We start from the raw sequence: 27878 nt of genomic DNA, 5'->3' as shown, positions 1-27878 counted from the left end.
TCACTTTAATTGAGCTTGAAACAATTGTATTTCTCTTTTTAATATTTAAAAAATATAAATGTATTAGTTGTACTACTTGGGTGATTTGGGAATTTTATTTCTTGCCAAGGTATACGTTCTCTATAGGCAAATGTAAACCATAACTGAAGGGGAGAAATGGGGCTTTTGCACAAATTGGTCAAGTGGTTGTTAAACTTTGAGGAACCAAAATGAGTAATAAAAACCTAATGTTTTAATCATATAAAAATACTGTAACCATAAGAAAGATAAAAGCCTATAGTGTCTGTGTAGAAAACAAGGCGCAGTGGGCTGTGGGACTCCTGTACAGGGTTCGGAAGGTAGCCCCTCTTCTTAGGACACAAGCCTGGCAGGAACCGGTTCTGGACTCTGGGTGGCCTTGGGCGTGCTGGACTTAAGAGGCTGTCGGTCACAGCCTCTGGACCTCGTTGGCCCTGGTCAGGCTACCCAAGGCCCTAATAAGGGATTGAGAGTCTTAAGAAGGGGCAGACTGTGTGTATGGGGGGGGGGGGGGGATGTCTTGACCAGGTTCTGCATCTTCCATCCAGCCACTGCTGCCTTACCTCTAGGGCTCAGGCTAGTCTGGCTGCTGGCTCTCTAGACGCAGCCACTTTGCCTCCCAAAACAATCGATAAAACACTTGGCGCCATGCTGCTGAGAGTAGCAGTGAGAGGGTCTTGGCAGATACGCGCTGGCTGACAAGCAGGATGGTGAATGAGTTCCTAGGAGGGGTTCAGGGTTGGGAACAGCTCTCTGGGAGCAGTTAGAAGAATTTATCCTGGTGTTCAAACTCCCAGAATGCCCTCGACTGAAAACCAAAATAACAACCTGGCTTCCCCAGGGAGCCACACTGCCTCCTCGCTTCTTTGGCTTCCCACTTGGCAGCTCCAGGAGCTGGCTGCTAAGGACAGAATATAGGAAGGATTTCTGCTGACATAAAAAGCTCCCAGCCCCTCTTGGGACAATGACCAGCACCATCTATAGACAAGGCAGCCAGGGAGAGAAGATGGGGGCTCCAACACTTGCTGAGAAGAATCAATCCCTCTTCGTTGGCTGAAGGCCCTGCCCCTCCAAAGGGCCCCACCCAAACTGCAGTTCCTATGCCCAATCTTCCCACTGCTCAGGAAGAGCTGGGCCCCAGAAACCCCCAGGACAATAAATCCACTTTCCCTGACAGTGTCAGTCCCTCGACCCAACATTTCAGCCAGCTTCTGGTATTTAAATGTACACACGACTCCCTGTGTTAGAAGTTGTGGTTGTAGAGTCTGTTGTTAGAAGTTGTGGTTGTAGAGTCTGTTGTGTAGGTAAACAGGCAGGGCAGCCTGAGGCCATGCAATAGTCCCCACTTCCTCCATTTCATTAATATTCCCTGAGAGCGGAGCAGTCCAGCACAGAGTCAGGAGACTTGGGTCTGGCCCTGTGGTTGCTGAGCAAGCATCCCCTCCTCTCTGGGCCTCAGGAAACAAAGGGGTTGCAAGTTAACGATTCCTTGGTCCCCCTCCAGGCACAAAGGTGGATCTGGAGCCTGGAGGAGGCCTAAAAAGCAGGAAGGAGAGAACCCTCTCAAAAAAAGCAACTTTAAAACAAATAAACATTAAATTCCTGGAGAAGCACTGGCTCTGGTGTCCTGACCAGCAGGACAAGGGCAGAACCCAAAGAGCCGAGGCTCAGTGCCCATCCTGTTTCTCACGTTCTGGCCGGCTCCCCCGGGCCCTCTGCATCCACCTCTGCCTCAGCTCCGAGATCTCCTGGCCATACCAATTGTGCAAGGCAGAGAAGTAGAAGGTCTCAGGGAACAGGGGGCTCTGCCTCCTGCCCAGGAAGAGGCCGGCAGGGCCCTGCAACTCGGCCAAGCCCTGCCCTGCTGGCCTGCTGCCCCTTTCTTCACCCAAGTCCACAGGGCTGCAATCCTTGGAGAGGGAGTGGCCGTTTTCCAGGCCCGGAGGCCGATGGTCAGGAGCCTGGGGCTTATAGCGGCTGGTAACGGCCTTCCAGGATGAGTGGCGATGCAAGGCCAGACTGTGGCGGGCATCTCGCAACTGGCTCTCCAGCTCGCGCACCACCAGGCGCATGTAGCCAAAGCTCGCCCTGGACAGTGCCTTCACCCAGGCCTCCTGGGCCGCGGGCCCATCTGCCGCAAGCAGGTGTGGGCGCACACCAGGGGCGTCGAAACGGATGGCGAAGGCAAACTCCTCAGACATTGGAGCCTCGGCCAGCTCCACCGTGCAGCCCTCCAGCACCACCAGGCTCAGCGGGGCCCTGCTCTCTCGGCTCTCAAAGGAGAACAGCAGGTTGCCTTTGAGAACAAACCAGCACCTTCGGCCAGTGCCACTGGGAGTGGGGGGAGTCCCTGCCCCGCCCCAAGTGCGCAGAAAGCCCGTATGGTCTGCTGGGGAGTCGCTCAGTGCATAGTGGGCTACACTCCTCTCGTTCAGCCTCATGGCTCCCATAAGAACTGTGAGGGGAAAACATTTTTAAAAAATTAAAAAAGTGGGGGGGGGGGGCACCTGGGTGACTCAGTTGGTTAAGCATGAGTTTGAGCCCCGCATCAGGCTCTGTGCCAACAGCTCAGAGCCTAGAGCCTGCTTCAGATTCTGTCTCCCTTGCTCTCTGCCCTTCCCCACTCGCACTCTGTCTCTGTCTCTCTCTCTCAAAAATAAAATAAAAACATTAAGAAAAAAAAAAAAAGTGGCGGCGGGAGAGGGCCAGAGAGGGAGGCAGCCTCTGTGCTCCTGTGGGGAAAAGAACGCTGGCTCTGGAGGAGACCTGGGCCCCAGCTCTGTGGCCTCTCCTCACTTGCTGTGTGCCCTGAGGCTCTCACTGTCTTCATCTGTGAAATGGGCTAGCCTCCCCTGACTCTTCTCTCAAAGGGTTGTTGTGAGGGTCATGGAAAAAACTGGACACCAGAGGGCTCAGAGAAAATGATAACGTGTACCAGACCAGGAGGTACGGAGGGCTTTGGCACAGCTTTTTAAAATCCAAAGAAAAAGGTATCAGCTGAGCTGAAATGGATCCTGAGCCCACAGAACCCATAGAAATCATTATGCCTAAACCATCCCCTGACCCAGGGGCCCCTTAGCTCCAACCCTGAGGCCAAACCTCCAGGGTTTCTGTGACCCTCCTGGGCCCCCGCGGCCTCTCATTCGTTGATGGCGCTATTACCCTTTAGTAAGAATCTGCAACCTTCAAGGCCAGATGAGGGCAGGGTGAGGCAGGCCTGCCCCATTCCTCCATCAGCGGGGGCTTAGATATGGATCTGTGCAGTAAACGAGTGCGGTACAAACACAAGGCGTGGCTGGGTAGGACCATCCTCAGCCATTGACTGTCGGTGCCTCACGGATCATAAGTGACACCTAGTTCAACTGTCCTCCTGACTCATGAAAAACTGAGGCCCAGAGCAGTGAAGATGAACTGCCCAAGGCTGCATGACCAGCCAGAAGCAGAACTTGGGTCTCCCGATTCCCTCATATCTTGTAGGGGCAAGCCTTGGCAGTGACTCACTTACCAGCAGAGCTTACAGCAAGAGGGCAGGGGCCTGGCTTGTCTGGCCACACGGACTATGTGGTTCCTAGGGCACCTGCAAAACAATTGTCAAACCCAGTGACCCCCCCGCCTAGGGGATGAGAACTCCTGCTCAGTCTTAGGAGCCCAGTAAAACCACCACCTCTTCCAGGAGGCCTACCCTGATCATCTCCGTACCCACCCACTCACCCAGGCCAGGCCCTTAATAAGGAGCAATTGAGTATCACTTCTCAGAACTCAGTACTCTACTCCCTAAGGCTAGGTCAGAGTTAAGTGTCCTCAGCTTCCTGCTTTTCCCTTCTAGCACATGTCGCAGGTTGGCTTTAAGTCACCTAATCTGAGAGGTCTGTCCTGATGGCGGTATCTAAAGTGGTCCTGATCACCAAGGTGACCTGATCTAAGGTGACCCAACCAGCAGCCCCCCTCACTTCTGTTTGCATTTCCTTCATGCCACAATGATCTATCTCATTTGTGTTTACAGCATTATCCCCAACCCCAGAATGGGCAGGACTCACCTTGGCTGCCCGCCCCCCTCCACCCCCCTCCACCCGCCCCTCCCCGTTTGACTTCCAATATCCAGGAAGAAAGTATTCAAATAAGTGAGAAAACGCCAACGGACAAAGCAGCCCCTCCCTCCTGGAGCCTAAATTCAAGCGGGGAGACACAGTGTAAACAGACAAAAGTAAATAATAAATGAATGTAAAAATGAATTACGGAAGAAATAAAGTAAGGATCAGTCATGATAAGGCCTAAGCGGGGGCCCACGAGGGTGGGGTGGTCGCAGGAGGAGGAGGAGCTCACTGAGGTCTGCCCCGGCCGAGCCTTGCGTCCGCCCGGCACCGGGGCTCGGAGAGGGGCTCCGGAGAGGGGCTCCGGAGCGGGAGGAGCAGGTCTCCCGCCCCCGCCGCGAGCCTGGGGAGGGGTGCGAGGCCCCGACCGCGGAGCCGGCGGGGAGTCGGTGCACCGCGTCTCGCCGGTCTTTTTGTTAGAGGAGCTGGACGGGCTGGGGCGCTGGACCCACCGGCCTGGGGCCACCGGGTGGACCCCTGACCCGCCACCGCCCTAAAACAGCGGTCGCCTCGCCGGGAACCTCAGTCTCCGGGTCCGCGCAGTGGGGCTGCCCCGCCACGTCCCCGCTGGCCACGCCCTCCCGGGGGCCGCCTCCTCCAGAGCCCGCGGGGCCCGTGCTCACCTCTGCGCCGACGGGCGCGCCGAAGCTCGGGAGGGCGGTCCGCGCGGTGGGCTGCGCCCGCGGCCTGGGGCGATCCGGGCTCCGGCCCCCGCGCCTCCGCCCGGGCGGGAACGTGGCCGCGGACGCCGGGAGACCCCTTCCGGGCGGCTCGAGTTACCACCCCCCCCCTCCCCTCCCACAGCTCACCCGGGGATCTGCGAAGCGGCTTCTGGATCCACGCGGGAGGGAAACTGAGGCCGGAGAGGCCGAGACTTGCCAGAACCACGGAGCTGGTCAGCGGCGGGCGACCTCGAACCCAGGGCCCCGCCGCAGGCCGTCCGCGGGCCTCGGACCCAGCCCACCGCCAGGAGAACTCGGAGTCCTTCTCTTCCCCTCTCCAGCCCCCTCTCCCCGCCCGGCCCACTTTTCCCACTGAGCCAAGCCTGGGACGGCTTGGGCCCGGCGCCTCCTTTGGGCGGGCTCCTATCCAGTCTGCGAGGCCCCGCCGAGCTTCCTGGCAACCCCACCCGGCTCCAGAAGCGCCCACATTTCTGTTTCTGGGGATTATCGATTTCTGCTTCCGCCACTCCCACCGGCCTGCAACCCACCCGCGGTCCCCAGGGCTCTGCCTGGAATTGGTCCAAGGGTAGGTTTGTGGTGAGGGTTCCCCGAATGCACAACCAAACGCAGGAGGCTGGGGGTTCCTGACGGCCCTGGAAGCCAGGGAAGTCGGAATATCTGCCCATGAATTTGGTGGTTCCCAGCTCAGAGCTCTAGCCTTTGCAGTTCCTGCAGCCTAGAATGTTCCTTCTTACCTCTATCCCTCAGTTCTAACTTCTCAGGGCTCCTTCACACCAACTAGGTCTCGGCTTAAATGTCCTCTCCCTGACTATGCGATGTCAAGTAGCTCATCCTCAAGTCTATCACATCCCTGGGGTGTATTTTCATGATAGCACTAGCCACTACAGAACATTCCCTATACTCATGCTTTTATTTCCTGTTTATTATCTGTCTCTCCCACTAACTTTTATTCAGTTAATAACAGAAACCATAACAAATGTGTTAGAAGGTAATAAGTGGTATGGAAAATATAGGAAGTCACACTGAGCTTGGGAATTGCTGGAGCAGGGAGGTTGCAATTTCAAATAGGATGGTCAGGGTAGGCCTCACTGAGAAGGTGGCATTTGAGAAATACTGGTAGGAAATAAGGGAGCCAGTCATGCCAAAATCTGGAGGAAGATGATTCCAGGCAGAGGGAACAGTTAGTGCAAAGGCCCTGAGACCAGTTGTGTTTGAGGAACTGCAAGAGTGTGGCAGAGAGGCAGGGAGGAGGGGGACAGCAGCAGGAGATGTGGTCAGAATGCGTGGGGTTGGGCTTTGTAAATCTGTGAGTCTCCAGACTGAGATGAACAGCTGTCACAGGGTCTTGAGCAAGGAGTGACCTGAGGTATGTTGTAAAGGAGTACTCCAGGGGGGCCTTGGTGGCTCAGGCAGTTAAGCATCTAACTTGATTTTGGCTCAGGTCCCTGAATCAGGCTCTGTGCTGACAGCGTGGAGCCTGCTTGGGATTCTCTCCCTCTCTACTCATGTGCACGCTCTCTCTCTCTCTCTCTAAATAAGTAAATAAACTTTAAAAACATATTTGATGAGGGGTGCCTGGGTGGCTCAGTTGGTTAAGCGTCCAACTTCAGCTTAGATCATGATCTCACAGTTTGTGGGTTCCAGCCCTTGTTCTGACCGCTCAGAGCCTGGAGCCTGCTTCAGATTCTGTGTCTTCCTCCCTCTCTGCCCCTCCCCCTCTCATGCTCTGTCTCTGTCTCAAAAATAAATAAAACATTTAAAAAAACCACAACATTTCATGAATGAAGGAGGGAAGGAATATGTAGAGTGCCTGGGGCCAGTACAATGGGTGGCTGGCCCAGAGTGTCAGGTAGGGGAGGAGAGCCTCCTGGCTTTGCAAAAACAGTGCCCTACACCATGCATCATGGCATTTTCTCACTTCCTTTTTAAAAAGCAGATATTCACTCCGTAGTATTTATTAAGCGTTTACATTGTGTCGGGCACTGTGCTCGCCTTCAGGGACCCCGCAGAGGTGAAAGGACTAGCCTCTCGGGGAGCCACGGTAGTCAGGTCACCCAGTCCATAGACTTGCTCCGCGGGTGGTGCCTGCCTGAGGTGGGCGCGGAGAAGGAACTCGAGGGGGCGGGGCTTTGGGAACTCCGGGGGAGGGCTTATGGGCCCACAGCGGGCGGGACACGACATCGCTAGGAGGATTCTGATAGGTTCCGCCGGGAAGGCTTGCCGCCGTCAGGCTCCGCCCCCTGTGGAACGCTGTAGGCAAATCAGGTTACAGCAGCAGTCGGCGTTCCAGAGGCCGAAGCCTGTGGCGGTTCTGGGTGCGTCCGCAGGGTGAGTTCCGCGAGCGGGGCACTCTGAGGGACGGTCCCCGCGCTAGGGCTGCTGGGCTGCTGTCCTTGGGGACGGGGTGGGAGCGGGGGCAACCCAGAGCCGGTGGGAGTCCGAAGCCTGGTCCCAGGCCGATGCCTCCGTTCTTCCTGGGCGTCCCAGAGGCGGTCGCTGCCTTTTTCTGGCCCTGGCTCGGCGGAGGGCCGCCCGTGGGGCCGGGGGTTCTCGGCACTACAGAGGGGGTGGGGTCTAACGTCTAAGATATCTTGTTTAGTATTTCTTAAGGAAGAACCCAGGCTCGGGAAGTGATAACTGGGGGCCGGGGGTGGTGAACAGTTGAGGGCGGCTTGTGGGATCCACGCTCAAGGTTGAGAGCGGGAGAGCTAGCGAGGCAGTAGTGGACCCCGGTGCTTACCTAACGTTTCTTACCTTCCAGAATCCAACGTATAAAGCTGGTGAAAGGAGAGCAGATCCGGTCGGGTCCTGAGACGCTGAGTCCAGAGCGATGTTGCTGAAAACAGGTACCTACGCGAGTGGGGGTGGTTTGGGGAGGGCAGGAGACCCGATGGGGATAGGGGCTCCCTGGAGGAAGTTCCAGCCCTCTGGTGTCTGGGCCTCTTTCTTTGATGTGGGTATGTGGGAGACATGTTCCTCTCTCTTACTCTTGGAGCTGGGCCAGCAAGAAGGAGATGCTCCCCACCTAGGAATCAGTTAGTTCCCTTCCAAAGAGGCCACTTCCTTTCTCTCCCCTTCTCCCTCAAAGTACAGAGGGCCTGCTTTATGTGTTATCAACACCGCAGTAGTTGTTCCGTAGATGGCTAGATGCAGATCCAAACCTGGCTAATCTCTTAAGCCCTTCTGAGGCCTTTTGGGGGTCTGTGGTAGAGAGCAAAGGGCCTTGGGTGAGACTCGGGAGACCTGGAGTCTGGCCGAGTTCTGTGTACACCGAGTTGGGGGAGCTAGTCAGGGTGCAGAAAGGATACAGCCTCAAGTGTTAGTTTTTTACCGATTCCGGCACTGCTGTGGCAATAGCAGGTGGGGACCCAGGCCTCAAACACATTGCCCTGCCCCAGGCACCGTGAGCCCACTCACTGTAACTGCTGGGGCCGGCAGTTACAATAGGAGCTAATTCTTCTCAAGCCCAGGAGTCTGGCTGTTCCCCTAACGTGAAGTCCAGCGGCCTCGGCAGAGCCCAACAGCATATGGGTGGGGTGGGGCGAGGGCTGGGGCTAGGGGAGCCACTGACAGTCACCCTTCTGACTCCCCTGCAGTGCTCTTGCTGGCCCTGGTGGCCCGGGTGCTGGTGCTAGAGAATGGGCTCCTGCGGAAGCCACCCATGGGCTGGCTGGCCTGGGAACGTTTCCGCTGCAACACTGACTGCGACGAGGACCCGAAGAACTGCATCAGGTGAGCGAGGTCCACACCACCTCACAAGCCTTGCCCGAGACCCCGGGGAGTAGGGGCAGGGAGTGGAGGGCAGGAAAAGAGCGCCCGTGCCAGAGAGGATGCAACCATAGGCGACCTTTGGGACATCGACAGCCTTGTGACCTGCTTGGGGCTTCTGTGGGAGCTGTCAGGCCTGTGGGGCAGGGGCAGTGTGGCGGGCCCAGCCCCTGAGATCACTGAAAGGAGATCATTGCTACAGCCAGGCTGGCTCAGTCTTGCAGCCTGGGGCCAAACGGCTCCTTTCTTTCCACCCTGCTTATGGTTCTCATAGCCTGGATTCACACTCAGATCCTCTGAAAAGTCTGAAAAGCTCTGAGGAAAGGGGTGGGGGGTGACTGAGCTGCCCCGTCCCCTGCCTCTCACCAGCGAGCGGCTCTTCATGGAGATGGCCGACCACTTGGCACAAGACGGATGGCGGGACCTGGGCTACACATACCTTAACATGGATGACTGCTGGATTGGTGGGCGTGACGCCAAAGGCCGCCTGATACCAGATCCCAAGCGCTTCCCCCATGGCATTGCCTTCCTGGCTGACTATGTGAGCCCCACCCCAGCCCTGCCCTTTAGCCTGGGGTCCAGACCAGGGTCTCCACGCATCCCCCCACCCTCTGCTCAGGGCTTATTTCCACAATCCCTCTTGAGAAATCACAGTCTGGTGGGGAAAACAGATAAATGGACAGCTAGTTTCGGCCCACCGTGGTGGGTAAGAGCCAGGAGGGGCATCTTTTCCAGCCTGGGATTTCAGAAAGATTCACCGGAGGAGGCAGTTCTTGAGCTGCTATAGAGAGACGACATTTGAGGCAGAGGGGATGACAGAAGCAAGGCCTGGAGGCCAGAAGCTGCCCATGGGAGGTGTGTGTTGGAGTGAGGAGAAGGACCATAGTTGGCAGGAGACAGACCAGCAAACACACTCTTTCCTTTCGATAGTGGGGAGCCGATAATTTTCTAATGAGGACTGGTCAGATGTGCCTGTGAGGTGGCTCCCTGCGGGTCCTGCCTAAGCCCACTTGTGTCCTCAACCCTCCACAGGCTCACTCCCTGGGCCTGAAGCTGGGCATCTACGAGGACATGGGCAACTTCACCTGTATGGGTTACCCAGGCATCACGCTAGACAAGGTGACTCAGGATGCTCAAACCTTTGCCGAGTGGAAGGTGGACATGCTGAAGTTGGATGGCTGCTTTTCGACCCCCGAGGAACGGGCCATGGGTGGGTCCTGGAGCTGGCCAGGGGCCATCAGGTAGACAGGGAGGGGTGGCCATGGAAAGCTCACCGGGGCCTACCTGGCCGAGCTTGTCTGTCTGTATGCCCCCCAGGGGGTAGTATTTTCCAATTCCCTGCATCCAGAGGCTGGGAGGATTATTGCCTCCCAGGCTTCCTAAAGATGGGTTGGCACCATGCCCACCCAGGAAGTGTTTGTAGCTCTGGGTACAGGGGGAGGCACCTCCTCTTTTGAGCCTCAGTTCCCTCACATTTGGTGGGAGGTTTGGGCTGAGGCCCCAGATTTCATCCTGTGCCTCCTCAGGCCTAAAATGTAGGGGTGGGGTTTTTCCAGGATACCCCAAGATGGCAGCTGCCCTGAATGCCACAGGCCGCCCCATTGCCTTCTCCTGCAGCTGGCCGGCCTATGAAGGGGGCCTTCCCCCAAAGGTAAGCCATTCCGTGAGGCCACCTGGCAATGCTCCCCACACCCAAGCCTCCTCCCCTCCTGTGCAGTCAGGGTTGCTCTCATCATAGTTGCCGGTGTGCTGATTTGTCAGTCTAGGAGAGGGTTCTGAGTGCCCCAGAGGGGGCCTCAGCCAACCCCGGGTCTAGAGAAGAGGAGGCACTTCTCAGGTGGGCCGAAGGGATGGGGGTCCAGGGCATGGAACTGCATGTCATGTGCTGACACACATCATCCAGCCAGTGGTCAGAATCCTGGTTGTACTGAGTGGGCTAGGACATCTGGAAGGCTAGTGAGGCCATGCAAGTGGGGCTGAGCCTCTGAAAGGCATTGTGGGCATATCACCAGGGGCCCTTCAGCACCTAGGACACTAGAAAGGGTGGGATCAGACTTGTAGACCTGAGGGAGAATGCTGGCAGACGGCGGGGCTCACAGAGAGAATACAGGGGTGGGTGTGCAGTAGCGAGGGTTGTGGGTATGTATACCAGCCTGGGCCCGTTCCCCAGGCTTGGCCCCAACGGGCATGAGAGGGCAGGGCAGACTTCCGGCACCAGCACAGGTGGAGATGAGGCCTGGGAAGCCCCAGGGCAGGACCCCGCTTTCTGAGACCTTCCTCCTCGTGATCTAGCTCAGGGCCTGTTCTCTTCCCCCTTCTGCACCCTGTGTGTCTCCTGCTGAGGCTCCTCAGCCCCCGTGCAGGCCTCCAGGCAGCAAGGCGTGACTCTGCTGCTGGACTCTGCCTTCCCCCGACATCCAGGTGAACTACAGTCTGCTGGCAGAAATCTGCAACGTCTGGCGCAACTACGATGACATCCAGGACTCCTGGAGTAGCGTGCTGTCCATCCTGGACTGGTTTGTGGACCACCAGGACATACTGCAGCCGGTGGCAGGCCCTGGACACTGGAACGACCCAGACATGGTACCAGCATGGAGGGGGATGGCCCAAGGCCTGCGGGCCGCGACAGACCTGCTCCCCCACTGCCCTGTGCTGTCTTCCTGGATGCTCACTGCCAGGTTCTAGATCAGTGTCTCTGAAATGTGTCCTTGAACTAGCTGCATCAGACTCACCCTGGGAGCTGGTTTACATGTCTGTTCCCAGGGCCCCACCTCCACTTTTTGGATCAGGATGTTCGAACAGGGCCTGGGAATGCCCATTGTTAACAGTCTTCCCTGGCGGTTCTGATGTTTCTTGAAACCTGAGAACTTGGTCTGTAGTGACTCTTGTGGGACACTATTCCTCGGGACAGTGAAGATAATGAAGAGTCCACATACTCCAGTCATTCCTTCCCTAGACTGTCCTTGCCAGGCCTGCTTCTGACCACCTTTCAATGCCCCGTGCCCTCTTCCCCTCCCACAGAGCCTCTGCAGGCAGAGTCGGCCCCTCACACCTACCTCACTCATAGCCCTGACTTCAGTGTTTTTGCACTTTATCTTATGACTTGCTAGCTATCTCTTCGTTTAGTCAACAAGCATTTACTACCAGTGATTATAATAATTACAGACACCAGGCCAGATAGACACCTGGAGAAACACCAATTAGCCTGCTTTCGAGTTCTGGTTCCCGCTCGGCCACTTATCCTTGGGAAAGTGACTTCATTTTTTCTGTGCTTAATTTTTTTGTCAGTTGGAAGATGAGAAAAGTAGCTACCTTATATAGGGTTGTTCTGGGTATTAAAATGGATGACCCTTTAACACGCTTGGCACAGTTTGGCACATGCAGTGCTGTGTTACATGGGTATCACTAAGTATGTAACCATGTTGCTTAGCGGTAATTGTGTCCAGTCTGTGGATTGGTTGCCCTGGGGTCAGGAAGTGTCCCCCTCAGTCTTGCCACCTGTGTTTAGGGCAGGTGGGTGACTTGTGGCAGGAGCAGGGACTCTGTCCAGGTCTGGTACCTACCGCTGCCATCCTGGCTGTATTTTTTGACTTTAGTGTGTCGGTGTATAAATGCTTTTGGCAACAGGACCCCACTGGATCCTCTGAACAACCGATGCCATGGCATATTACCACCCCATAATCTTGGTGAAATAAAAAAGCTGAGGCTCAGAGGGAGAGTGACTTACCTGACGCACCCCAATGCCACGCTCCTAGGGAATAGTGTTCGCTGAACCAGGCCCCACAGTGTCCTCCCGCTCCATCTTCTCTTGCCTGGGCTACATGTCTAGAGTTGGTCCCCGTGCCCACTTTCCTAAAGAGGGCAGAGCTGACCGATCCTCTCCTCTGCCCCCAGCTGCTCATAGGGAACTTTGGCCTCAGCTTTGAGCAAGCCCGGGCCCAGATGGCCCTATGGACAGTGTTGGCAGCCCCCCTCTTCATGTCCACGGACCTGCGTACCATTTCTGCCCAGAATATGGACATTCTGCAGAATCCACTCATGATCAAAATCAACCAGGATCCCTTGGGCATCCAAGGACGCAGGATTCTCAAGGTACTGGAGTTTGGGGGGAGGGAAGGGAAGGCTGAGGGACTAGGCCCCCCGCTGAGAACAAGGTTGCCAGCCTGGAGGTTATGGAAGGCTGGGCCTCAAATCTGCTCAGCTCACCTTCCTGGTTGTATTCGGTCAAGGATTCTACCGGGAGCTGCTCCAACCGTCCCCCCATTTGCCTGGGTGAGAACAAGGCCAGAGCAGGACAGCTCATGGGATCTGGGAAGGGGAGACATTACCACACAAGTGCACACGGGAACAGTGGGGCCCCTAGGTTTGGAAGTACGAGACTTCTGCACATGTCTGTGATGTCTGGCAAATAGCTAGGGCTTCCTTCCAGAGCTTAGGAGTTGTTTGAGCCAAGGGATGCAACTGCTACTAGCACTAGACTAGCATTTACTATTTATTGAGCACCTACTGTGTGCTGGGCATTCTGGGTCCCTTTTCTGAGAAGGTAAATACTTCCCTGCTTAACAAACGAGCGAACTGAGACTTGCAGAGTCTAAATAACCCAAGGCCACACAGTTGGTGAAGGGTGCAACAGAACTTGACTCCAACAGCATAGGCTCCCAGCTTGTGCTCTTTGCACAGATCCTCACCTCTCTAGTTAAAAGAAATCCACACAACTATAGAAGGCACGTATAGAACTGGTGATCCCCAGAGGAGGGAACTAATCCTGCTGGAGGAGCTGATGGTGGAACCAGGCCCACGGACCTTCTGAAGGACGGGGCATCACCCTCCCGGCCGCTCCGGGCAGAGTTCATCAGTCTTATGGACAGTGTCCTCCGCTCCAGTGCCAGCAGCTGCCCACGTCTATCCCTCCCGTTAGCCTATGAACTGTCTGAGACAGGACCTTATGCACTTGTGTCTGTGTTCTAGCGTGGGGCCTGGCACAGATTAAGTGTCGGGGAGCATCTGCTGAGTCAGGGAAGAATAAGTTGGGGGTGCTGGAGGGCTGAGGTATCCTCCAAACTTCTGCATGACATGGAGCCATGGGTTTGGGGGGGCCCAAAGCTCAAAGGAGGGCCAGGGAGGGGATTTCAGGGCCTGCCTGAGCAGGGAGCCCAGCCGGTAGCCACCTTCTGTGTCCAGGAGAAATCCCACATTGAAGTGTACGTGAGGCCCCTGGCCGACGAGGCTAGCGCCTTAGTCTTCTTCAGCCGCCGGACGGATATGCCTTATCGCTACCACTCCTCCCTCGCCCGGCTCAACTTTAACAGCTCCAACACCTATGAGGTGAGTATCCTACTACCGGTGGGGCTTCGGGCTTCCCCGGGCGGGTGTCGCTGGGGGTGGTCCTCTGGCAGGAGCTCAAGGGGCAGCTGCAGGCATCGAGGGCTGTGGCTGGTACCCTTCCGGGCTCCCACTTCTGTAGGGCACGCTGGAGACCCACCCCAGGCAGGCCAGAGTCCAGGCTTTCACACCCTCTGAGGGGGTCTCTGCAGCCATTCTTAACAGTAGTACCGGCGATATCTCTTTCCACTACAGGCCCAGAATGTCTACACGGGTGATGTCATCAGTGGCCTCCACCCTAAAACCAACTTCACGGTGGTCATCAACCCTTCAGGGGTAGTGATGTGGTACCTGTATCCCACCAGGAAGCTGGGGGAAGTCCCAGCAATGAGGAACTGAAACATGTGACAGGCTGTGGCGGCATCACTGAGACCAGACCATGGAGCCTCCACATGCCGAGGGCTAGTAAGTGGGGTTCTCTGACACCCAGGCCCACTCGGTGACCTAGCCCCATGAGACCCAAAGTGCAATCTGAGGGCCAGGTTCCACACCCTGCCCAAGTGTGAACCTTCTTGGAAACTTGTCTTGGGGCGATTTCCTATGGCCTTCCTGGTTTCTACCTTGTCTGCATGGCCCCACAGATGTTACTGAACGACTGAGCCAGCGTCCTGAGCCCCCACAAGCAGGGCCACTGATACCCTCCGATCTTCTTTCTGTGGACTCTGAAATCAGGACTTGGAATTTTTCTTATGATTAGGACTGGAGATCTGACCTCTTGTCAGGAACTCCCACAAATTGTGTGATTGGTTTGCCTGCCTGGATAAGGCCTTGCAGGCTAACACCAGCCAGGTTACCTTGGTTCCCTCTGGTTACCAATAAAGCTGTTCTTTAATTGGGTAGTTGCAATATGGATGTGGGGTCATGGGCACCTTCAGTTAGGGACTCTGGGCAGCAGTGCACAGGGTGCTGGTTTGAAATCTCACCTCACGTGGAAGATGTGTGGCATCTTCTGGCTCCTTATTTTCCAAAGTGACCTGCAGATTATACTTCCTAGACATGCCAGACTTGCCTCTCACCAGGGAGCCATCCTGCTCTGCCCAACTCAAGTGGTGGTGACAACACAGCCAGGCACAGGCCTTTTGTCTCGCGCACCCCTTCCCCACCCCCTTCAGGCTCACTCCTCAGCCCTCCTGCTGCACACAGACCCTGATCTGCTAAGGATTTTGCATTGTCTTCTGCACCTTTCAGCTCATGTCCTCTTTTCTGCCAGGGCTTCATTCAGTGGCACTCTGGGGTTGGGTGCCAGTGAGGGCCAGCTAGCCTCTCTCCCACCGGGCTGCTGCAGTTGGTCCTTTGCCTGGCAGCACCCCCAGCCCCTCCATTCATTTCTCTTCTCCTAACCTGGCTTCAGAGGAGGTTCAGACCCACCCCCACCCCCCACCAGCGTCCGAAGACAAGTCTAGGGGCTCTTTGCGTCTTTTTTTTTTTTTTTTTTTTAGTTTTATTTATTTATTTTGAGAGAGAGGACGAGCAGAGGAGAGTCAGAGAGAGAGGGAGAGAGAATCCCAAGCAGGCTCCGTGCTGTCAGCACAGAACCCAATGTGGGACTCAAACTCAGAAAACACAAGATCATGACATGAACCGAAACCAAGTCGGACGCCTAACCGACTAAGCCACCCAGGCGCCCCTCTCTGTATCTTAAAATATATTTCCTGCTCCTCCTCTTCAGGAAAGTAAAAGAATGGCAGGTTCTTGACTGCCTGCCTTTGTTGCTATTTTCCAAGCCCTGTTCCTTTAGCTAAGGCCACAGGGTACCTGTGGTCCCTGATGGTTCTTGTCCCCATTTGGAAAGCTGGCAGCAGAGCAGGCTAGGTAGGTTTTCCTCGGGCTTGAATGTGGGAGCACACAGCGCCCCGGGTCTGCACTGTCTTGCCCTGTGGAACTCTTCTGGGTGGATCTCCCATACTCCCTCCCTCAGGGTTTGAGATCCTTGTGATGAGAACAAAGGCAAGAATAATGCAGTTTAAATGAAATCTCCTTACAGCCTGCAGCCCACTGACAGATACCTGAGACATGCAGTATGTGACATTCCTCAAGGAGTCCATGGCTGCCTTAATGCCTCAATGTTTATATTTCATTAAAAACTAAAAATAATCTTATCTTGACAATAGTCAAATCTTCAGTGTCCTATAAGACCCTGCTTTCAGCATACAGAAATTCCTTAGAAACCTCCCCTGCCTCTACAAACTGAAAGTATATAATCAGTCACCCCTCACACTTGCAGGTGCAGCCCTTTCTGCCCACGGGTTCTGTCCCTGTGCTCTAATAAAATCACCTTTTTGCACCAAAATGTCTCAAGAATTCTTTCTTAGCCGTTCGTTCTTGAACCCTACTTCAAATTTCATCACTGGTATTTAGAATATGGTGTAAAGAACTTACAAGTACATATTTTACAACGTCATTTAAGATGACTGGGGTTTCGGGGTGCCTGGGTGGTGCAGTCTGTTAAGCGTCCGACTTCAGCCAGGTCACGATCTCGCGGTCCGTGAGTTCGAGCCCCGCGTCGGGCTCTGGGCTGACGGCTCAGAGCCTGGAGCCTGTTTCCGATTCTGTGTCTCCCTCTCTCTCTGCCCCTCCCCTGTTCATGCTGTGTCTCTCTCTGTCCCAAAAATAAAATAAACGTTGAAAAAAAAAAAAGATTACTGGGGTTTCACTGATGGAGTCTGGAGTCATCAGAGAGCATTCTCTTTCCCCAGTTGATGTCTTAAGGCTGTGGGTTACTTAGAAGGTCAGAAACCTACCACATCCCAGGCCTCTGTCCTTGGAGGCCTGTCACCCCATGCATAGCTCCAGCTTTGGGTGTTGATCATAGTGCTGTTTTAGCCAAATGGAATGGTCTCAGGTGGGTACACTTCTTTGGCCAGTCCCAGGAAAGAAGTCTTTCCCACTACCCTGGGATGTGGCAGGGGATGGTGGTTGAGACCATGGACTTGGGAGTCAGGATTAGGGAGCAGCCTTCCAGACTGAGACACGGTTGCATGTCTTCACTTGTGATATAACTTGCACTTTTATCCTGAGGGTGCCTGATTGATTCTATCCTTTTAGCCTTCATGCTGTCAACATCACACCCTGCCTATCTTCCAGGCATTGTTTTATTCTCTTCTACCCACAGCCAGTTAGGGACTCAATTTTTTCCCAGTTCAAGGCAGTCTTGGTTGGATCCAAGGGCACACCTCTTCTTTTAAGAATTATTTTATTATAACAATTTTCAAACACAAAAATAAAATGGTGCAGTGAACCTCCATGTACCCATTATTCAGTTCTAACAACCATCAATATGTGCCATTATTTCATATCTCTCTTCCCACACATACTTTTTTTTCTTGTGAGCTAGAGTATATAAGTATAGAGTATATTAAGGTCACCTTAATATATGTGACCTTAATACAATTTTCCTGTCCAAAAAGTTAAGTTTTTAATAATCTAACAACCATTCTGTGTTCAGTTTTTGCCAACTGTCTCAAAAATATCTTTCTATAGTTTATTTGAATCAAAATCCAAGCAAGAAGTCAACAAAAAATGGTCCAGTAATAACCACCAAATGTTTGTTCCCTCCATAAAAGCAATGAAAACCTTGCCACGTATTATCAGAATCAACTTTCATAGAACATTGGAAATTAACCAAAAGTCTGCAGCAGCCCAGAGAGTATTCAGTTAAGAAAGTTGAATCTTGGTAAGAACAGAGCAAGCTTTTTAATGTCTTTTTTTTTTTAATGTCTTAATTTACCCTAGTATCAGATTTTAAATCAGCTAGTTTAAATATGTTCGAAGAGCTAAAGGAGACCATGTATAAAAAACTAAAGGAGGGGCACCTGGTGGCTCAGTTGGTTGTGTGCCCAGCTCTTTGTTTCAGCGCAGGTCATGATCCCAGGGTTGTGGGATCAAGACCCACGTCAGGCTCAGTGCTGAGCGTGGAGCCTGCTTGAGATGCTCTCTCCCTTCCTCACCCTCTCTCCCCTCCTCATGTTCTCTAAAAAAATAAAACAAAACAAAACAAAAAAACTAAACTAAAGGAAATAAGAATGATGTCTCAGTAAATAGAGAATATCAGTAAAGATATTGAAGTTACAGAAAGGAACCTACAAGTTGAAAAGTCTAGTAACTGAAATAAAAAAAAAAAAAAAATTAACTAGAGGGGCTCAACAGCAGACATCCCCAGCAGAAAAAAAATCAGCAAACTCCAAGATAGGGCCATTGAAATTAGCCTGAGGAACAGAAGAAAAGAAAAATGAACAGATGCTCAGAGACCTACGAGACACCGTGCAGCATACCAACATACACAGAAGAAGAGAGAAAGGGCAGAAAGAATATTTGAAAAATACTGGCTAGGGGCGCCTGGGTGGCGCAGTCGGTTAAGCGTCCGACTTCAGCCAGGTCACGATCTCGCGGTCCGTGAGTTCGAGCCCCGCGTCGGGCTCTGGGCTGATGGCTCAGAGCCTGGAGCCTGTTTCCGATTCTGTGTCTCCCTCTCTCTCTGCCCCTCCCCCGTTCATGCTCTGTCTCTCTCTGTCCCAAAAAAAAATAAACGTTGAAAAAAAATTAAAAAAAAAAAAAAAGAAAAATACTGGCTAAAAGTTCCCCATATTTGATGACAAAAATTAAGCTACACGTTAAAGAAATTCAATGAATTTACCCTCCAAATAAGATAAACTCAAAGGGATGCATACCTAGACACAGCATAACCAAACTCTCAAAAGACAAAGGCAGAATTTTGAAAGAAGACAGAAGCAAGTCATCACATACTAGGGAAAATACTTGACATGAATTAAAATGAACATAAAATGTACCCAAAACACTAAAATACAACATACCAAAACTTATGGGGTGAAAGCAGTGATCAGAGGGAAATTTATAGCTATAATTTGCCTATATGGAAGAGAGAAAAGACAACCCCACAATGGGAGAAAATATCTGCAATTACATATCTGATGAGGGACTTCTATGTAAAGTATATGAAGAACTCTCACAACTCAATAATAAAAAGACAACCCAATTTAAAAACGGGTAAAGGGTCTGAACAGACATTTTTCCAAGGAAGATCTGCAAATGGCCAGAGCTCAACATCACTAACCGTTAGGGAAATGCAAATAATAAACACAAGACACCACTTCACAGCTAGAAAGGTGGATAGAATAAAAAAAGTCATAGTTATAAGGATGTGGGGAAATTAGAACCCTCATATATGCTACTGGTAGAAATGTAAAACTGGTACAGCTACTGTGGAAAATAATCTGGCAATCCCTCAAATGACCAAATGCAGTTACTGTATCACCCAGAAATTCCACATCTAGGTATATATCCAAAAGAAATGAAAGCATATGTCACACAAAACCTTGCACACAGATGTTTACAGCAACATTATTCATAGCAGCCAAAAGGTGGAAAGAACCCAAATGTCCACCAACTGGTGAATGAATAAACAAAATATGGTTAACCATACAATGTATTATTATTCAGCCACAAATGGAGTAAAGTACTAACACATGCTACAACATGGATGAACCTTGAAAATTATGCAAAGGGAAAGAAGCTGGTCACAAAAGGCCACATACTATATGATTCCATTCCTTTGAGGGTCCAGGAAAGGGAAATCTGTAAGACAGAGAGATTAGTGGTTGTTTAGGGCTGGGTGGGGAGAATGGAGGGATAAGGGTAACAACTAAAAAGTACAAGGTTTCTTTTGGAAGTGATTAAAATGTTCTCTCTCTCTTCTTTCTTAGATTCAGAAAGAGAGAGCACAAGCTGGGAAGAAGGGCAGAAGGAAGAGAAAAAAATCTGAAGCAGGATCTGCGCTCATCATGGAGCTAGACAAGGGCTGCTCCCATGACCCTGGGATCGTGAGCTGAGCTGAAATCAAGAGTCAGATGTTCAACGACTGAGCCACCTAGGCACCCCTGAAAATGTTCTTGAATTGACTAGAGCCATCGATGGTTGCACATATCTGTGAATACACTAAAACCCATTGAATTGTATACATTAAATGAATTATAGTATATGAATTATATCTCAATGAGGCTGTTAAAAAAACTCACACCAGGGGTGCCTGGCTGGCTCAGTCAGTAGAGCATGTGACTCTTGATCTCAGGGTTGCAAGTTTTAACCCCACGTTGGCTGTAGAGATTACTTTAAAATCTTTAAAACAATGACAACAACAATAAAAAAAACCTCACACCCACGTCTATTGCAGTATTATGCACAGTAGCAAAGACATGTAACCCAAAAGTCCATTAATGGATGAATGTATAAAGAAAATTAGGTATATACATACATATTATTTTCAGCCTTAAAAAGAAGGAAGTTCTGTCACATGCTACAACATGGATGAACCTTGAGGATACGTTAAGTGAAATAAGGCAGACACAAAAAGACAGATACTGTATGATTCCACTTATATGAAGTACCTAAAGTAGTGAATTTTGTAGAAACAAAGCAGAATGGTAGTTGCCAGGGGCTTGGGGGAAGGGAAATGGAGTTGTTCAGTGGGTATAGAGTTTCCGTTTTGTATGCAAAAATCCTAGAGATCCACTACTCAACAAAGTGAATATAGTTAACACTACTGAAGTTTACACTTAAAAATGGTTAAGATAAGCTTTATGTTCTGTTCTTACCTCAACTTTTAAAAAAGAGATATATATCTCTGAGACTCAACCAGAAGACACCCAGCATTTTAGGGGTGCTGGCTGTGGAGAGGCTCAGGTCAATAGGGTCCAACACAGCTAGGAAGTAGTACATGAGCTTGTGAAGAATATGCTCAGTCTGGATCACACACAGGACAGCAGCATTCCCCAGGAATGCAACAATGAACACAAAGAAAAGGGGAGTCCAGTCCAGATGCGTACATCTTCCAGCCCTGGGATGCCCAAGAGGAGGATTGAAGAAGGATAGGACTGGGTATCATTAGGAATGGACATCCTCCTGCCATTTTCAGACCTTGTGCATATCAGTGCAAAATAACATTGTAATATTCCTTTTATCCCATTCAATGTTATCCACACTTTTCTGCCATCCTTACCTCATTATCAGATGGCTCCAGGAATGGAGACAGCCTCTCCCTTTCCCATATCGTTTCCCTTCAAAAAAAGGGTGAACAAGGAGAAGGGAGAACATAATCTGTCAGGTGGATATTCAGGGTAAAGAGTAAGAATTTTTAAAGTGGGGTAGCTAAATAAGCTATCCCTCACGTACCACACCCCCACTCAAAAACAACAATTTGGCATCCATCCACAGACAAAAGTGCCTGGTGGGAGATATGGGATTCAGCACCACACACCAAGGAGACTGGGAGGGAAGAGTCTTGACCACCAATGTATCAAGTAATAGGTGTACAGACCTCAGTCCCACCTTGAACCCTGCAGTGGCCTGTGAACTGGCTCCAGCCCCTCTTAGCCACAGCCTAGGAGACCCCTGGAAAACTCTGTCTTAGACAATCACCCACAGACAAGAGAACCTTTGTGGAAGTTCACGCTTCCAGTAGAGAAGTTCTAGCACACCACTGGAGAAAGAATATAAGAAATTGGACTCACTGGAGAGGGAAAGAGGAACAGTTTGACTTTACGCACATCCCCCTTCCCCCAAGGCTGCACAGCTCATGCCAACGGAGATGTTCTTGGACCTTGATTTCCTCCACAGGGGGAAATGCAAGCATGTGAGGGAGTACATGGCTTCCCCAGCTGTGCAGCATGTTGCCAAATGGGTCTATTTCTCACTCACTCCAACCAGAGTACTGAGTCATAAGCTGCATGACTTGAGGGTGGGGAAAGGCTGGGAGAGTGACAGATAAGACTTTCAGGGGGCATTAAAGGGAAATGGATCCTATGTGTTTCAGACTCCAACAAGAAGCCTGCCCATAAGCTGCTGGGGAGACCTTGACTGCAAATCCCCCCAACTGGCCCAAAGGCACCCCTGGTGATCCATGCACCTCACCCCACACACCTTCACCCTACAGCTGGCTCTCTGTGCAAACTCTTGATGGTGGCAAGAGTGAGCTTTGGCAGATGGCTAGTGAGCACACACGGAAAGCCAGCCTGAGTCTGCAGATCAGGGGAAGACCACAAACTTGAACTCTAACCCTACCCTTGGGAAAAAAAAAAACAGGCTGTCACCACTCTTTCTGGTACAGGATCAAGAGAAGGCAAACAAGCTTAAGAATTCTGACACAAGTGAGAGCAAGAAGTATGGAGGAGGTGTATCCATAGAAAGTCTGAGAAAGAAAGCTTCAGTCTCCCTAGCACGACTGATAGGAATTTCTCCCCTGAAGTCAGTTAGCAAGAGCTGAAGGAGGTGACTGCTACCACAACATGAAGACAGCAAAGCAAGACTTCAAGGAACATGAAGAATCAAGGAAACATGACACCCCCAAAGGATCACAATCATCTTCCAGTAACCAACCCCAAAGACGTGGAGAGCTGCATTTTACCTGACAAAGAATTCAAAATAGCTGCTTTAAGGAAGCTCAATGGGCTATGAGAAAACACAGAAAGACAATTCAATGAAATCAGGAAAACAATACATGAATAAAATGAGAAGTTTAATAAACAATAGAAATCATATCAATAAAAAACCAAACAAATTCTAGAGCTGAAAAATACAATGAATGAGTGAAAAATGCTACAGAGGGCATCAGCTGCAGAATGAATCAATCAGGAGAAAGAATCTGTGAATTACAACAAAGGGACTTTGATATTATCCAGAGAGTGACAAAGGAAAAAGAAGGCAAGAGTGAAGAAAGCCTATCTGATCTATAGGATGCCATCAAAAGAAGCAATCTGCAGATTATTAGAGCCCCAGAAGGAGAAGAGAGGGAGAAAGGGGGGGCGGTGGGGAGGGGGGAGAAAGCTTAAAGAAATAATGGTCTAAGTAGAATTTAAATTAAAAATAATAATAATAATGGCTGAGAATTCCAAAGGTCTCAACTTCAATAGATCTCCTCCAAGATACATTAGGATAAAAGTGTCAAAAATCAAAGGCAAAGAATCTTAAAAGCAACAAGAGACAAGGAAGAAGTCAAACTTTCACTCTTTACAGACAACCTACATGGAAAATGTATAAAATACCTAGATATTAACCAAAATACCTCAGTATCAAAATACCTACGCATCAACCAAAGAGATAAAAGATATGTATGCTGAAAACTATAGAATGCTTATAAAAGAAATTGAAGAAGACACAAAGAAATGGAAAAACATTCCATGCTCATGGATTGGAAGAATATTGTTAAAATGTTGATACTACCCAGAGCAATATGCACATTCAATGTAATCCCTATCAAAATAACACCAGAGCTAGAAAAAACAATTCTAAAATTTGTATGGAACCAGAAAAGACCCCAAAGAGCCAAAGCAATGCTGGAAAAGAAAACCAAAGCTGGAGGCATCACAATTCTGGACTTCAAGCTATATTACAAAGCTGTAATCATTAAGACTTTATGTTACTGGCACAAAACCAGACACATAGATCAATGGAACAAAATAGAGAACCCAGAAACTGACCCACAAATGTACAGCCAACTAATCTTCAACAAAGCAGGAAAGAGTATCCAATGGAAAAAAGACATTCTCTTTGGCAAATGGTGCTGGGAAAACCAGACAGCAACATGCAGAAGAATGAACCTGGACCACTTTCTTACACCATACACAAATATAAACTCAAAATGGATGAAAGGCCTAAATGTAACACAGGAAACAATAAAAATCCTAGAGGAGAAAACAGGCAACAACCTCTTTGGCCTCAGCCACAGCAACTTCTTACTTGACATGTTCCCAGAGGCAAGGGAAACAAAAGCAAAAATGAACTCTTAGAAGAGCATCAAGATAAAAAGCTTCTGCACAGTGAAGGAAACAACAAACTAAAAGGCAACCGAAGGAATGGGAGAAGATATTTGCAAATGACACATCTGATAAAGGGTTAGTATCCAAAATCTATAAAGAATTTATCAAACTCAACACCCAAAAAACATATAATCTAGTTAAGAAATGGGCAAAAGACATGAATAGACACTTTTCCAAAGAATACATCCAGATGGCTAACAGACACATGAAAAGATGCTCAACATCATTCATCATCAGGGAAATACAAATCAAAACCACAATGAGATACCATCTCACACCTGTCAGAATGGCTAAATTAACAACTCGGGCAACAACAGATGTTGGCAAGGACGAGGAGAAAGGGGAACACTTTTGCACTGCTTGTGGGGATGCAAACTGGTGCAGCCACTCTGGAAAATAGTATGGAGGTTCCTCAAAAAATTTAAAATAGCTCTACCCTATGAGCCAGCAACTGCACTACTAGATATTTATCCAAAAGATACAAAAATGTTGATTTGAAGGGGCACGTGCATCCCAATGTTTGTAGCAGCACTGTCAACAATAGCCAAATTATGGAAAGAGCCCAAATGTCCATTGACTGACGAATGGATAAAGAAGATGTGGTGTATATGTACAATGCACTATTACTTGGTGATCAAAAAGAATGAAATCTTGCTATTTGCAACAACATGGATAGAACTAGAATGTATTATGCTAAGCAAAATAGTCAATAAATATATGATTTCACTCATGTGGAATTTAAGAAACAAAGCAGATGAACGCAGGGGGAAGAAAGGAAAAATACGATAAAAACAGAGAGGGAGGTAAACCATAAGAGACTATTAAATTCAGAGAAAAAAGCTGAGGGTTGCTGGTGGTGTGTCGGGTGGGGTGTCCCCTTGGAGGTGGGCTAAATGGGTGATGGGCATTAAGGAGGGCACTTGTTGGGATGAGCACTAGGTGTCATAGGTAAGAAATGAATCACTAAATTCTATTCCTGAAACCATTATTACACTATATGTTAACTAATTTGGATTTAAATACAATTGTAAAAATAATCCCTGAAATAATAACAATAACTTTTTAAAAAGCAACAAGAGGGGTGCCTGGGTGGCTCAGTCGGCGAAGCATCTGACTTCAGCTCAGGTCATGATCTCATGGCTCGTGAGTTCAAGCCCTGCGTCAGGCTCTGTGCTGACAGCTCGGAGCCTGGAGCCTGCTTCGGATTCTGTGTCTCCCTCTCTCTCTCTGTCTCTCTCCCACTCTCTCTCTCTCAAAAATAAAAATAACATTAAAAAAATTTTTAAAGCAACAAGAGAAATGAAGAGTGTAACTTACAAGGGAATCCCCATAAAGCTATCAGTGGGCTTCTCCGCAAAAACCTTATAGGCCAGGAGAGAGTGGGATGATATAATCATAGTGCTGAAAGAATAAAATTGCCCACCAAGAATGATCTGGCAAAGCTGCCCTTCAGAAATGAGAGAAAGATTACCCCAAACAAACAAAAGCTGAGGGAGTTCATCATCACTAGATGTGCCTCATAAGAAATGTTGAAGTTCTTCTTAAAACTGAAATGAAAGTATGCTAATTAGTAACATGAAAACATATGAAAATATACAACACACCGGGAAGGTAAGTACAGCTGACCCTTGAACTATGCAGGGCACTGACCCCTGCAGAGTCAAAAATCCCCTTATAATTTTTGACTCCCCAAAAACTTAACTACTAATAGCCTACTGTTGATCAGAAGCCTTACTGATAACACAGACAGTTGATTAACACATATTTTGTATGTTATATGTATTATATACTGCACTCTCACGATGAAGTAAGCTAAAGAAAAAAATGTTAAGAAAATCGTGAGAAAGAAAAAGTACAGTACCATATGTATATTTATTTAAAAAGAATCTGCGTGTAAGTGGGCCAAGCCAGCTGGGCAGTGTGGCCTGGGATGGCAATGTTCCACAGCCTGGTGGTTTTTGGCTTAGTAGCAGTGGCCACCAGGAAGGTCTGCGGCAATGACAGTGGCCTGGAGGTGAGCTGTCCCATCTGCTTGGAGGCACATCACTGGCCTGTGGCCATCGGCAGCTGCAGCTACATGTGAATGCACTGGCTTCTGGGAAGCCAAGGGTGGGGATGGGGACCACTGTGGGAAGGGGTCCACACCCAACCCTGGAGGGAGGGGCCCAAGGTCTATGGCTGCCCTGGCACAGCCCTGAAACCCATCTGGAGCACTCAGGGGGCAGGGGTGCTGGGGTGCAGGGCCCCCTGTGCAGCACTGTGTCTGCACACACAGGGCACCTTGCATCCCTGCCTGGTCCTGAGTCCCCTGCAGTTGCTGACAGTCTCTGTGGGCCTCCCCAGGTACCTACAGAGCAGCAGGTATGACCTCTGCACCAGTAACCTTCTATTCAGTCTGTGATGACTGGGGTCAGCAGTTGTAAATAAATGCCTTGTGGCTTTTGCTGTCAACTCTAAAAAAATTCCACGTGTAAGCAGACCTGCACGGTTCAAATCCATGTTGTTCAAGGGTCAACTGTGTAGTCAAATTCAGAATGTTCTAATACTGTAATATGGCAGTGTATTAGCCATTTAATTCTAGTATAAAGGTTAAAGGACAAAGGTATTAAAAATAATTATAACTACTTGGGGCACCTGGGTGGCCCAGTGGGTTGAATGGCCAACTCTTGATTTCAGCTCATTGTGCTGACAGCATGGAGCCTGCCTGGGATTCTCTGTCTCTCTCTCCTCTCTGCCCCTGCCCCACTTGCTCTCTCTCTCTCTCTCTCTCTCTCTCTCTCAAAAATAAATAAAAAACATTAAAAAATAGTAATTATAACTATAATAATTTGTTAATGAATCCACAATATAAAACAAGGTAAACTGTGACATCAAAAACATAAAAAGAAGGAAGGTAAAAGGAGAGATTTTAGAGAGGGAGGCAAACCATAAGAGACTCTTAAATACAGAGAACAAATTGAGGGTTGCTGGAGGGAGGGGAGGGTTAAATGGGTGACAGGCATTAAGGAGGGCACTTTTCAGGATGAGCACAGGGTGTCATACGTAAGAGATGAATCACTGGGTTCTACTCCTGAAGCCAAGACTACACTGTATGTTAACTAACTTGAAAAAAAATGCTCATAAAAAAAGATAAATAGGGGCACCCAGCTTGCTCAGTCGATAGAGTGTGTGACCCTTGATCTTGGGGTCATGAGTTTGAGCCCCACATTGGGTGTAGAGATGATTTGAAAAAATAAAATCTAAAAAGAAAAAAAAAAGGAGTTTTGCATATGGTTGAAGTGAAGTTGTTACCAGCATGGAAAAGACTTGTATCTATAAGATGTTTTATGTAAGCCTCATGGTAACCATAAAGCAAAACCCTGCAATGATAGATAAAGGCAATGGAATCAAAGCATAACACTACAGAAAATCATCAGTTCACAAAGGAAGACAGAAAAAGTCGTAGAAAGGCACAAGGGAACTAAAAACAGCCAGAGAACAATTAGTAAGATGGCATTAGTAAGTCCTTACCTATCAATAATTACTCTTGATATAAATGAATTAAAAAACAAGATCCAACAATATGTTGCCTACAAGAGACTCACTTCAGCTTTAAGGACATACATAGGCTCAAAGTGAAGAGATAGAAAAATATATTCTATGCAAGAGAGAGCAGGGATAGCCACACTTACATCAGACAAAATAGACTTTAAGCCAAAAACTATAACAAATGACAAAGAAGGTCATTATATAATGATAAAAAGTTCGATTCATCAAGAGAACTTAACAGTCATATATGCATCCAACATAAAAGTAAGTATATTAAGCAGATATTAACAGATCTGAAGGGAGAAATAGACAACAATCCAATAATAGTAGGGGAATTCAATACCACACTTGCAACAATGGATACAGACTGAAAATCAAAAGGAAATATTGGACTACCAACCAAATGGCCCTGACAGACATATGCGGAACACTGCATTAAACAGCAGAATACTCATTCTTCCTAAGTGAACACAGAACATTTTTCAGGAGAGATAATATGATACGTCACAAAACAAGTCTTAGCAAATTTAAGATTTAAATCATACCAAGTATCTTTTCCAACACATTGGTAGGAAACTAGA

At 49.5% G+C, this 27878-nt stretch overlaps 2 protein-coding genes across 9 annotated transcripts; one reads left to right on the top strand and one right to left on the bottom strand.

Moving 5' to 3' along the window:
• Positions 1-9: 9 nt before the first annotated feature.
• PHETA2 (PH domain containing endocytic trafficking adaptor 2) lies at positions 10-6231 on the bottom strand. Of its 6 annotated transcripts, none has more exons than XM_045062457.1 (3): positions 4919-6231; positions 3525-3595; positions 10-2476 (listed from the first exon to the last, which is right to left on the bottom strand). In XM_045062457.1, exons 1-3 carry the CDS (start codon positions 5455-5457, stop codon positions 1686-1688), a joined length of 1401 nt encoding a protein of 466 aa, XP_044918392.1. In that variant the 5' UTR covers positions 5458-6231; the 3' UTR covers positions 10-1685. The 6 variants fall into 6 exon arrangements, with proteins under 6 accessions (XP_044918392.1, XP_023113315.1, XP_044918393.1 ...); XM_023257547.2 differs by having other exon boundaries at positions 10-2473; positions 3524-3595; positions 4919-4989; XM_045062458.1 differs by lacking the exon at positions 4919-6231 and adding an exon at positions 4733-4895.
• Positions 6232-6989: 758 nt separating this feature from the next.
• Positions 6990-19858, top strand: NAGA (alpha-N-acetylgalactosaminidase). 3 transcript variants are annotated; one of them, XR_002744043.2, is made up of 11 exons: positions 6990-7120; positions 7554-7638; positions 8389-8524; positions 8930-9101; positions 9593-9770; positions 10117-10211; positions 10982-11143; positions 12455-12652; positions 13742-13885; positions 14138-14347; positions 19663-19858. XR_002744043.2 is itself a non-coding variant. In XM_006934130.5 (10 exons), exons 2-10 carry the CDS (start codon positions 7623-7625, stop codon positions 14279-14281), a joined length of 1245 nt encoding a protein of 414 aa, XP_006934192.1. In that variant the 5' UTR covers positions 6990-7120; positions 7554-7622; the 3' UTR covers positions 14282-14774. The 3 variants fall into 3 exon arrangements, 2 of the variants coding, with proteins under 2 accessions (XP_006934192.1, XP_003989395.1); XM_006934130.5 differs by lacking the exon at positions 19663-19858 and having other exon boundaries at positions 14138-14774; XM_003989346.6 differs by lacking the exons at positions 6990-7120; positions 19663-19858 and adding an exon at positions 7199-7359 and having other exon boundaries at positions 14138-14774.
• The last annotated feature ends 8020 nt before the right edge of the window (positions 19859-27878 follow it).

Source organism: Felis catus, chromosome B4 (genome assembly GCF_018350175.1).
Source record: "Felis catus isolate Fca126 chromosome B4, F.catus_Fca126_mat1.0, whole genome shotgun sequence".
Taxonomy (NCBI): domain Eukaryota; kingdom Metazoa; phylum Chordata; class Mammalia; order Carnivora; family Felidae; genus Felis; species Felis catus.
This window is presented reverse-complemented; position numbering and strand designations above follow the sequence as displayed.